We start from the raw sequence: 12,237 nt of genomic DNA, 5'->3' as shown, positions 1-12,237 counted from the left end.
CCCCCCCTAAATCCGCGCCCCTGATCTGCACTCCCTTTTTAAAACCCACGACATCCTTAAGTTATATAATAAAGATCATATCTGCAGGTTTCAAATTCCGTAAGGTTTATTATACAGCCTGGCCAGTTTTGGCAGACTATATTCAAACACATAAAAAATACCCAACACAGAACATAATAAAAATTTGACACCTGTAGAACATTGACAAATTTATCTCCGATATTCATTGGCTTCAAATGTTGGTTTCAAATGGAAACGATAGGTGATACGAATCAAGAAATGTGTCCTTGAAATCTATCCCCGCTGACTTTTTTACATTCAAAACATATTATTTGTTATATTATTTATTTCTTCTTTATTACAAGTGTATTATGTTTCATTTAAGTCCCACAAGGTATAATTTTCTTTTCAAAATGATTTATAAAAGCTATAGTCCTGCTGATTTTTTTTCCAATGCATAGTTAAAGTTTCGTGCAGTTGTACAAGGATCCTTAATAAATCAGTCGTCGAATATGTACTGCAGTAATAAATGATCTAAACGACCACTTACCTTTGTCGACCGCCTCAGCACTGCTGTTGTCTCCCAATTTTCATTTACTTGACGTAGACACGTATAAAAACCGGAACTGTTCCAGTACAGACTGCTCACAAGACGCGCATCCCTATTGTAGCAGACGTCCATCGTCAAACCCCATGTTATCAGACATGCTGGATATTGGCGGGATACAAGTCTTGTGAAACCGTGCGGAAACAGATAGGGTTCCTGGAGTTCAACAACAATAAACATAAGACTTACTGAAGCAAATCTTTATTGAATTGATACCCAGACATAAAATATATATTTCTACGTGTCAAATTACACAATGTTGATTTCAAACGGAGTGCGTGAAGCTGCGGTCGTTTCAGATTACTGATGTCGTTGACGCTGCTGTCATCAATGAAGCGAATAGTGATCGGAAGTCGGAACAAGACAGGTTAACATGTCGGGAGTGGAACCATTCCAGTACAGTCTGATCACAAGACGCGCATCCCTATTGTAGCAGACGGCCACCATTGGAGTGGCGACCCAATGTTCGGACATGTTGGATATCGACGTGATAAAGTCTTGTGAAACCGTACGGAAACAGTTAAAAGAGTTTACATTTAAGAACAATGAACACGGCATTTACTGATCTAAATTCATTGATTTGATACCCAAATGATAAAATGAAATATTTTCCTCACGTCAATTTACACTTAGTTGATTCAAACGAATTGCATGAAGACATTGCCGTTTTACAGCAATGGGAATGGTTTCTCGTTTACGAAAAGTGCCGACGGTTTCCGATTGGTTTCACAGCGCTGTTGTTTGGAGCGCTGCTTTAGTCAATGGAGCGAAAAGTGAGTGCAAAATTAGACAAGACAATAAACATGTCGGGAGTGGAACCGTTCCAGTACAGTCTGATCACAAACAAGACGCGCATCCCCATTGGAGCAGACGACCACCATTGGAGTGGAGACCCAATGTTCGGACATGTTGGATATTGACGGAATACAAGTCTTGTGAAACTGTACGGAAACAGTTAGGATTCGTAGAGTTTACATTCAACAACAAATCAATTTTTATAAAAAAAAATTACACAATATTGACAGAAGCAAATATTTATTGATTTGACACCCCAAGGATAAAATGAAATATATTTCTACGTGTCCATTACATAATGTTGATTTCAAACAGATGGCGGGCAATGTCCTTTCACAGTACTGATATCGTTAGCGCGTACTGTCACCAATTAGGCGATTAAGGGAGCGGAACTCGGCTAATACAGTAGGCATGTCGGGAGTGGAACTGTTCCAGCACAGTCTGGTCACAAGACGCGCATCCCTCTTGTAGCCGACGATCATCATTGGAGTGCAGACCAATGTTATCGGACATGTAGGATATTGACGGGATACAACTCTTGTGAAACCGTACGGAAACAGTTGTAAAATAAAAGTTAGCATTTAAAAAATAAAAACAACTTACACAAGGTTTACTGACAAAAATATTTATTGACTTGGCACTCAAAGGATTAAATGAAATATACCACCTTTTTGTCAATTTGCGCTATGTTGATTTCAAACGTATTACGTAAAGCTGTGGCCAATTCACAGTACTGATGAAGCGAATAGCGGAGCGGAACTCGGAATAAAACAGTACACGTGTTTGGACCGAGTGGAACTGTTCCAGTACAGTCTGATCACAAGACGCGCATCCCTATTGTAGCAGACGACCATAATTGGAGTCATGGGAGCACAGACCCAATGTTATCGGACATGTTTGATATTGACGGGAAACAGATAAGAGTTAAAATGTATACACGCGCGCAGAATGTTTCAAACTTCTCTTTGGTCATGTTTCCCTTACATTAATGGTCATATTTTTCCCTTATCTAAACCGCTTTTACTGAAGCGTTAATTCACGTTTGAAAAAAAACTCACTCAAAACTGTTCTGAAATATCCCAGTCTGTAAATTTCTATCAATGAAATTATTTTGAAAAATAACCCAACAGTTTGAAGGAACCATAAGCAGAGACTCTCCTTTTGTGTTTTACCTTGTTCCTCCTCTATGACTTCAAACTGTCGTTTTTCTTCGTTCAAATTTCAACTGTTCCAAACTTTTCAAAATGTCTGTCGTCTGTTCCATCAGAAAGGTATGTATGCGCATGCTCAAGATTGCAATCAGATTCACCATGCCACTTGATTGATGTGAAAGACCCATTCGGGGGCGTGGTTTTAATTTTGAATGTTAATGAATGGACCATTAAAATAAGACTGCTATCTTTAAAATGACGGACAGCAACCACAAAACCAAAAGTGAAAAGAAACGTTCACTTCGACCTTCAGCTAATAAACTCGTATGTTCATCTTTCTTTTTGCGATCTTTAATTAATATATGTATGTCCCTTAATTTCTCCGTGCAGTTGGGACAACCAGCTACATGTAATAAATAGCTCGGGTTATTTCCGGCTCAATCGAAATTTCCGGCAATCTGCGAAAATCTGCCGAAGAATGCCGGAAATCTCGGTCAAGCTTCGTAGTTTTCCAATTGTAGTTCAGTGGGACACATCAATCAAGCATTTCCGACATACGTCCCAAGTTTACAGGAAAAGTGCAAGCTTTGATCCGAAAGCTATCAATGCATACCGGGGAACTTATTGCATACAGATGTCGCTTATTGTTGGTCCTTGTTTGAATCAATATAACTATAAAACCTGTTTGTATGAAATATACCCCATATATATATACTATACAAAATTATAATATAAGGGTTATTTTTATAAACAGTTATAGTTATAATGATTAAACGTCAGACTCCTGTGATTAACACATTCACCCTTAAAGATACTTGAATTATTCCAATTCAAAGGTTGGAATAGTTCATTACAAAATGTCTGGGATGAATGAGTTAAGGTATAAATAAAGGTCTCACGTCCAAAGGTGGATATATGGGTGCAAAATTCTATATCTGATTTGTTTGTTTTTTTACATATTAAACTTTGCCCTTCCACTGACAGCAAGGTGGGATGGGCATCCACAAAATCTAATTATATATATAAGCTACATGTACAAGTTCCATCTGATTGAAAAGTAAATTTATTTAACGAAACTGTGTGTGCATCCCGAATTAAAACAAACGAGAAGAATATTTCACTATTTTCAGCTTTTTATTTCAATCATAATGTACTTTAAAAAAAAATGTGTTTATAAATACTGTAGGTACTTAATCAATATTGAATTAATGATCAATAAATGCAAAAATGAATATAACACAAAATGTACGTAATTTCTGTACACAGCATGCAAAACAATGGTAGACTTCTGATGGGTGTATATGCAAGTGGATATGCCATATGACTTGTAGCTCCTCTTTAATAATACTTTAAAAATTGTACATGTTTCAAGTTATGAAATGTATAATCCTGTCAACTATATATGTTCCCAGCAAAAGTGGCTTGATTGTATGATGGTTGGATTTTCGGATTTAAAAAACAACACCAAATCTGTCATGAAATCTATGAGATCGGATATTGGGACAGCGGGATAGGTAATGGCTGGATTAATGGTGGCGTGATTAACAGTCAGATGAGTAGTGGTTAACAGCCAGATTAGTGGTGGTGGTGAGATAAACAGCCAGATTGGCGTCGGTTTGATTAGCAGCCAGATTGGTGGTGGCGTGATTAACAGCCAGATTGGTGGTGGCGTGATTAACAGCCAGATTGGTGGTGGCGTGGTTAACAGCCAGATTAGTGGTTGTGGTGAGATAAACAGCCAGATTGGCGGCGGTTTGATTAGCAGCCAGATTGGTGGTGGGGTGGTTAACAGGCAGATTAGTGGTGGGGGTGAGATAAACAGCCAGATTGGCGTTGGTTTTATTAACAGCCAGATTGGTGGTGGCGATATAAACAGCCAGATTGGTGGTGGCGATATAAACAGCCAGATTGGTGGTGGTGAGATAATCAGCCAGAATGGTGGTGGTGAGATAACCAGCCAGATTGGTGGTGGTGAGATAATCAGCCAGAATGGTGGTGGTGAGATAACCAGCCAGATTGGTGGTGGTGAGATAAACAGCCAGAATGGTGGTGGTGAGATAAACAGCCAGATTGGCGTCGGTTTGATTAGCAGCCAGATTGGTGGTGGCGTGATTAACAGCCAGATTATTGGTGGTGGTGTGATTAACAGCCAGATTGGTGGTGGTGAGATAAACAGCCAGAATGGTGGTGGTCAGATAAACAGCCAGATTGGCGTCGGTTTGATTAGCAGCCAGATTAGTGGTGGTGGTGTGATTAACAGCCAGATTGGTGGTGGCGAGATAAACAGCCAGATTGGTGATGGCGAGATAAACATCCAGATTGGTTGTGGTGAGATAAACAGCCAGATTGGTGGTGGTGAGATGAACAAACAGATTAGTGGTGGTGAGATAAACATCCAGATTGGCGGTGGCCAGATAAACAGCCAGATTGGTGGTGGCCAGATTAACAGCCAGATTGGTGGTGGCAATATAAACAGCCAGATTGGTGGTGGCGAGATAAACATCCAGATTGGCGGTGGCGAGATAAACAGCCAGATTGGTGGTGGCGAGATAAACATCCAGGTTGGTTGTGGTGAGATAAACAGCCAGATTGGTGGTGGGGAGATAAACAGTCAGATTGGTGGTGGCGAGATAAACAGCTTGATTAGTGGTGGCATGATTAACAGCCAGATTAGGGGAGGTGGTGTGATTAACAGCCAGATTGGGGGTGGTGAGATAAACAGCCAGATTGGTGGTGGTGAGGTAAACAGCCAGATTGGTGGTGGTGAGATAAACATCCAGATTGGCGGTGGTGAGATAAACAGCCAGATTGGTGGTGGAGAGATAAACAGCCAGATTGGTGATGGCGAGATAAACATCCAGATTGGTTGTGGTGAGATAAACAGCCAGATTGGTGGTGGTGAGGTAAACAGCCAGATTGGTGGTGGTGAGATAAACAGCCAGATTGGCTGTGGCCAGATAAACAGCCAGAGTGGTGGTGGCCAGATAAACAGCCAGATTGGTGGTGGTAATATAAACAGCCAGATTGGTGGTGGTGAGATAAACAGCCAGAATGGTGGTGGTCAGATAAACAGCCAGATTGGCGTCGGTTTGATTAGCAGCCAGATTAGTGGTGGTGGTGTGATTAACAGCCAGTAACAGCCAGATTGGTGGTGGTGAGATAAACAGCCAGATTGGCGGTGGACAGATAAACAGCCAGATTGGTGGTGGAGAGATAAACAGCCAGATTGGTGATGGCGAGATAAACATCCAGATTGGTTGTGGTGAGATAAACAGCCAGATTGGTGGTGGTGAAATAAACAGTCAGATTGGTGGTGGCGAGATAAACAGCCAGATTGGTGATGGCGAGATAAACATCCAGATTGGTTGTGGTGAGATAAACAGCCAGATTGGTGGTGGCGATATAAACAGCCAGATTGGTGGTGGTGAGATAAACAGTCAGATTGGTGGTGGCGAGATAAACAGCCAGATTAGTGGTGGTGTGATTAACAGCCAGATTGGCGGTGGTGAGATAAACAGCCAGATTGGCTGTGGCCAGATAAACAGCCAGAGTGGTGGTGGCCAGATAAACAGCCAGATTGGTGGTGGTAATATAAACAGCCAGATTGGTGGTGGTGAGATAAACAGCCAGAATGGTGGTGGTCAGATAAACAGCCAGATTGGCGTCGGTTTGATTAGCAGCCAGATTGGTGGTGGCGTGATTAACAGCCAGATTGGTGGTGGCGCGATAAACAGCCTGATTAGTGGTGGCGTGATTAACAGCCAGATTGGTGGTGGTGAGATAAACAGCCAGATTGGCTGTGGCCAGATAAACAGCCAGAGTGGTGGTGGCCAGATAAACAGCCAGATTGGTGGTGGCAATATAAACAGCCAGATTGGTGGTGGTGAGATAAACAGTCAGATTGGTGGTGGCGAGATAAACAGACAGATTGGTGGTGGCGAGATAAACAGCCAAATTGGTGGTGGCGATATAAACAGCCAGATTGGTGGTGGTGAGATAAACAGCCAGATTGGTGGTGGTGAGATAAACAGCCAGATTGGTGGTGGCGAGATAAACAGCCAGATTGGTGGTGGCGAGATAAACATCCAGGTTGGTTGTGGTGAGATAAACAGCCAGATTGGTGGTGGTGAAATAAACAGCCAGATTGGTGGTGGCGAGATAAACAGCCAGATTGGTGGTGGCGTGATAAACAGCCAGATTGGCAGTGGCGTGATTAACAGCCAGGTTAATGGTGCCAGATAAACAAGGCTTTACCATATTTACAATACTTTCATTGTGTTGACCCCAGGCACCTGTCCTGAAGGACCCGAGGTAGTAGTTTATGTAAACAGTAAATAGTATGTCAAACACTGTCAATATTTGCCTATTTCTGCTTCAGGATTCCTAACATGAGACAGATTCAGTGTTCTGATGAACCAGAACCCATCATGACACCTAGGGGCGGTTCACTCGGATAAACACAAACTCATCATCACCAAGTTTACATTCCCTAAGCAAAATATGTCCAATTTACACACTAGTATAGTACCCTATGCATAAAAGTCAGAAACAGGAAAGGTTCACTTTAGGACAGACCAGTAAACAGTCCAGCACTACCTGGTAATTTTCCATCAATCTCCAACTTCTTCAGGCGATCCAGTAGGTCACAGCGTGGGATTTTCCTGAGATCATCCCGAAGTTGCTGAACACTATAGCGTTGGAAAGTACGGATTAAGTACTCAAAGGGAATGCTAATCCTGTGGTTCTTCCACAATTGTCCAATGTCCTGAATCTGGCGGTAGTTGAGACCGTCTATGTCAGCCAGGTTCCTCCCGTTGTACATTTGGGAGCAGTCCAGCTGGTCCCGAATAAACTCAAACACAGACAAGGCTAGTTCATGGATGTCAACCTGGTTCTCTGCTCCCACAGCATCATTGGCAGACCTTGGGTCCATTCCGCCCGAGACACCGTCTAACAGAAAACAACACGGAAATCAATCATATCAACACTATTGGATTGTATACAATAGCATAGTCATTTGTTGTATTGTTTTTTTTTATATCCCAAAAAATATTTAATCATAATTTCTGATACAATGTCCATAAAGCACAGTGATTGATTGACTGAACAAATTGGAGGACATTTGAATCAAACCTATTTCCCTCACAAAGTTACATAACCTTACAAGCCACATTCGCCACACATAGTGATATTTTCCTCCAACAGCCAAATTTCCTTCACACAGTTATATGTCCCTTGCAAAGCCATATTTACAATATTTCTTCAGTCATATTTCCCTTACAGTGATAGTATTTCCCTCACAGTCATATTTGTCTCCTATTGATAGTGTTTCCCTCACAGTCACATTTCCCCTACAGTGATAGTATTAACCTCACAGTCATATTTATCCCTATTGATAGTGTTTCCCTCGCAGTCACATTTACCCTACAGCGATAGTATTAACCTCACAGTCATATTTATCTCCTATTGATAGTGTTTCCCTCGCAGTCACATTTACCCTCAGTGATAGTATTAACCTCACAGTCATATTTCCCCTTACAGTGATAGTATTTCCCTCACAGTCATATTTCCCTAACAGTGATAGTATTCCCCTTAAAGTCATAGTTCCCTCATAGTGATAGTATGTCCCTCACAGTCATATTTCCCTCATAATGATAGTATTTCCTTCAGTCATATTTACCTTACAGTGATAGTATTTCCCTCACAGCCATATTTCCCTCACAGTGGTAATATTTCCCTCATAGCCATATTTCCTCGCATCACCAATTCTGTACTATATTAGTATTACTCAATTAATATCATGTGAATCATGCTGAGTACAATTTGATATAAAGTTGAATGTGACATGTACAGAAATATTATTTTTTCCACAAAATAAAAAACCAGGAATTAAGCTTAATCAAACAGAACAAAATGCTCATCTCATGTCAATTAACAAGGCTAGGTGAGTGATATTAGAAAAATCCTCCTCATACCTGTATGTTTAAGCCATCTGAGTCAATGAAATTATTAGGAGTAAAATAAACTCACCATCACGTCCACAGTGACTGTTTGTATTCCTTGAATTGCTGGGATTTGTGCCCCTTGCCTCCTGAAAAAATATTTTGATTGTCCTACAAGTCTCCTGATGGTTTCTAGAGTGTTAAAAATGAAGTTAAGAGTACAATATTGTAAAATGAAAAATTATTCATTTCCAGGATGTTCAAAACATCAACATCAGCGTTTAATTACATCACACGTTCATTAACAAGAAGGACCTGTATCTCTCACCTGTTTAATTTGCTACATAGAGTTGTTGGCCAATATTCAGAAGCGGTTGAAGGTTTTTCAGTTATTTGACCCCTGTGACCTTGAAAGTAAACGTAGGGCAAGGCCATATTCATGTGCAAATGCTGTTGAACTCTAACACAGGATGCTGTCAGCGGAATAGAAGCAGGACTTTACACGTTTCGGATATGTGTTGAAGGGTTTTGTTTGTTGTTATTTTTTCCATGATAATTCCAACTAAAGTTTGAAGTATTTCCATGCAAAAATAAACGAAATATACCCAAAAGTGCAACCTATAAAGATGTTGATTATGATGATGCTGATGAGGAGGATGCACTCAAGATGGTGAGACTGTTGATGATTTTGATGAAAATTATTATATAGTCATCATCAATTCATCATTGAAATCATCATCATCATCATCAATTCATCATTGAAATCATCAGCATCAACAATATATTATAATTTTCATAAAAATCATCATCAGCCTTACTATCCTGAGTGTATCCTCCTCATCAGCAGCATCATAATCAACGTCTTATACCTTTGAACATGTACATTTCCATTCATGAGAACTAGTCGATCGGAAAAGGTGCAGCAGTTTTGGAACCTAAGTCAAAAATGTGAATTGTTTATTGACACATGACAGACATATGTCTTTGAAAGTATAGGCAATGTCATTTTCATTCACAAACAATCTTCGGGCATGTGAGCTTAAAAGTAAACAAGATGCTCCTGGTTGATTCAGTAACTCGCCATTGTAACATTTATTCCGATTGAAGATAGTTCCTTTATTTATAGCTCACCTTTATTCATAGCTACAATCGAAAGAAGTACCTTCATTTATAGTTCTAATAGAAGAAAGTACCTTTATTAATAGTTCCAATCCAAGGAAGTACCTTTATTTATAGTTCCAATCGAAGAAAGTACCTTTATTTATAGTTCCAATCCAAGAAAGTACCTTTATTTATAGTTCCAATCCAAGAAAGAACCTTTTTTTATAGTTCCAATCCAAGAAAGTATCTTTATTTATAGTTCCAATCCAAGAAAGTGCCCTTATTTATAGTTCCAATCCAAGAAAGATCCTTTATTTATAGTTCCAATCCAAGGAAGTACCTTTATTAATAGTTCCAATAGAAGGAAGTATCTTCATTAATAGTTCCAATCCAAGGAAGTACCTTTATTTATAGTTCCGATCCAAGAAAGTACCTTTATTTATAGTTCCAATAGAAGGAAGTACCTTTATTTATAGTTCCAATAGAAGGAAGTACCTTTATTTATAGTTCCAATGGAAGGAAGTACCTTCATTAATAGTTCCAATCCAAGGAAGTACCTTTATTAATAGTTCCAATAGAAGGAAGTACCTTTATTTATAGTTCCGATAGAAGGAAGTACCTTTATTTATAGTTCCAATAGAAGGAAGTACCTTTATTTATAGTTTCAATATAAGGAAGTATCTTTATTTATAGTTCCAATAGAAGGAAGTACCATTATTGATAGCTCCAATAGAAGGTAGTACCTTTATTAATAGTTCCAATAGAATGAAGTACCTTTATTTATAGTTCCAATCCAAGAAAGTATCTTTATTTATAGTTCCAATCCAAGGAAGTACCTTTATTAATAGTTCCAATAGAAGGAAGTACCTTTATTTATAGTTCCAATGGAAGGAAGTACCTTCATTAATAGTTCCAATCCAAGGAAGTACCTTTATTTATCGTTCCAATCCAAGGAAGTACCTTTATTTATAGTTCCGATCCAAGAAAGAACCTTTATTTATAGTTCCAATCCAAGGAAGTACCTTTATTAATAGTTCCAATAGAAGGAAGTATCTTCATTAATAGTTCCAATCCAAGGAAGTACCTTTATTTATCGTTCCAATCCAAGGAAGTACCTTTATTTATAGTTCCGATCCAAGAAAGTACCTTTATTTATAGTTCCAATCCAAGAAAGTATCTTTATTTATAGTTCCAATCCAAGGAAGTACCTTTATTAATAGTTCCAATAGAAGGAAGTACCTTTATTTATAGTTTCAATATAAGGAAGTATCTTTATTTATAGTTCCAATAGAAGGAAGTACCATTATTGATAGCTCCAATAGAAGGTAGTACCTTTATTAATAGTTCCAATAGAATGAAGTACCTTTATTTATAGTTCCAATCCAAGAAAGTACCTTTACTTATAGTTCCAATCCAAGGAAGTACCTTTATAAATAGTTCCAATCGATGGAAGTACCTTTATTTATAGTTCCAATCCAAGAAAGTACCTTTATTTATAGTTCCAATCCAAGAAAGTAACTTTATTTATAGTTCCAATAGAAGGAAGTACCTTTATTTATAGTTCCGATAGAAGGAAGTACCTTTATTTATAGTTCCAATCCATGAAAGTACCTTTATTTGTAGTTCCAATCCAAGAAAGTAACTTTATTTATAGTTCCAATAGAAGGAAGTACCTTTATTTATAGTTCCAATCCATGAAAGTACCTTTATTTATAGTTCCAATCCAAGAAAGTAACTTTATTTATAGTTCCAATAGAAGGAAGTACCTTTATTTATAGTTCCAATCCAAGGAAGTACCTTTATAAATAGTTCCAATCGATGGAAGTACTTTTATTTATAGTTCCAATAGAAGGAAGTACCTTCATTAATAGTTCCAATCCAAGGAAGTACCTTTATTAATAGTTCGAATAGAAGGAAGTACCTTTATTTATAGCTCCAATCCAAGAAAGTACCTTTATTTATAGTTCCAATTCAAGAAAGTACCTTCATTTATAGTTCCAATAGAAGGAAGTACCTTTATTTATAGTTCCAATCCAAGGAAGTACCTTTATTTATAGTTCCAATCCAAGAAAGAACCTTTATTTATAGTTCCAATCCAAGGAAGTACCTTTATTTATGGTTCCAATCCAAGAAAGTACCTTAATTTATTGTTCCAATAGAAGGAAGTACCTTTATTTATAGTTCCGATAGAAGGAAGTACCTTTATTTATAGTTCCAAACCAAGAAAGTACCTTTATTTATAGTTCCAATCCAAGGAAGTACCTTTATTTATAGTTCCAATCCAAGAAAGTACCTTTATTTATTGTTCCAATAGAAGGAAGTACCTTTATTTATAGTTTCGATAGAAGGAAGTACCTTTATTTATAGTTCCAATGGAAGGAAGTACCTTCATTAATAGTTCCAATCCAAGGAAGTACCTTTATTAATAGTTCCAATAGAAGGAAGTACCTTTATTTATAGTTCCGATCCAAGAAAGTACCTTTATTTATAGTTCCAATCCAAGAAAGTACCTTTATTTATAGTTCCAATCCAAGAAAGAACCTTTATTTATAGTTCCAATCCAGGGAAGTACCTTTATTAATAGTTCCAATAGAAGGAAGTACCTTTATTTATAGTTCCAATCCAAGAAAGTACCTTTATT

The 12,237-nt window shown here is 38.3% G+C and overlaps 1 protein-coding gene across 1 annotated transcript; it reads right to left on the bottom strand.

The window, feature by feature from the left end:
* Positions 1–4,094: 4,094 nt before the first annotated feature.
* LOC110460279 lies at positions 4,095–6,810 on the bottom strand. The gene is made up of 2 exons (XM_021513103.1): positions 5,682–6,810; positions 4,095–5,500 (listed from the first exon to the last, which is right to left on the bottom strand). Exons 1-2 carry the CDS (start codon positions 6,808–6,810, stop codon positions 4,095–4,097), a joined length of 2,535 nt encoding a protein of 844 aa, XP_021368778.1.
* Positions 6,811–12,237: the final 5,427 nt, after the last annotated feature.

This window comes from Mizuhopecten yessoensis, unplaced genomic scaffold (genome assembly GCF_002113885.1).
Source record: "Mizuhopecten yessoensis strain PY_sf001 unplaced genomic scaffold, ASM211388v2 scaffold10347, whole genome shotgun sequence".
Classification (NCBI taxonomy): Eukaryota; Metazoa; Mollusca; class Bivalvia; order Pectinida; family Pectinidae; genus Mizuhopecten; species Mizuhopecten yessoensis.
The sequence above is the reverse complement of the archived record's forward strand: the minus strand, read 5'-3'. Positions and strand labels throughout refer to the sequence as shown.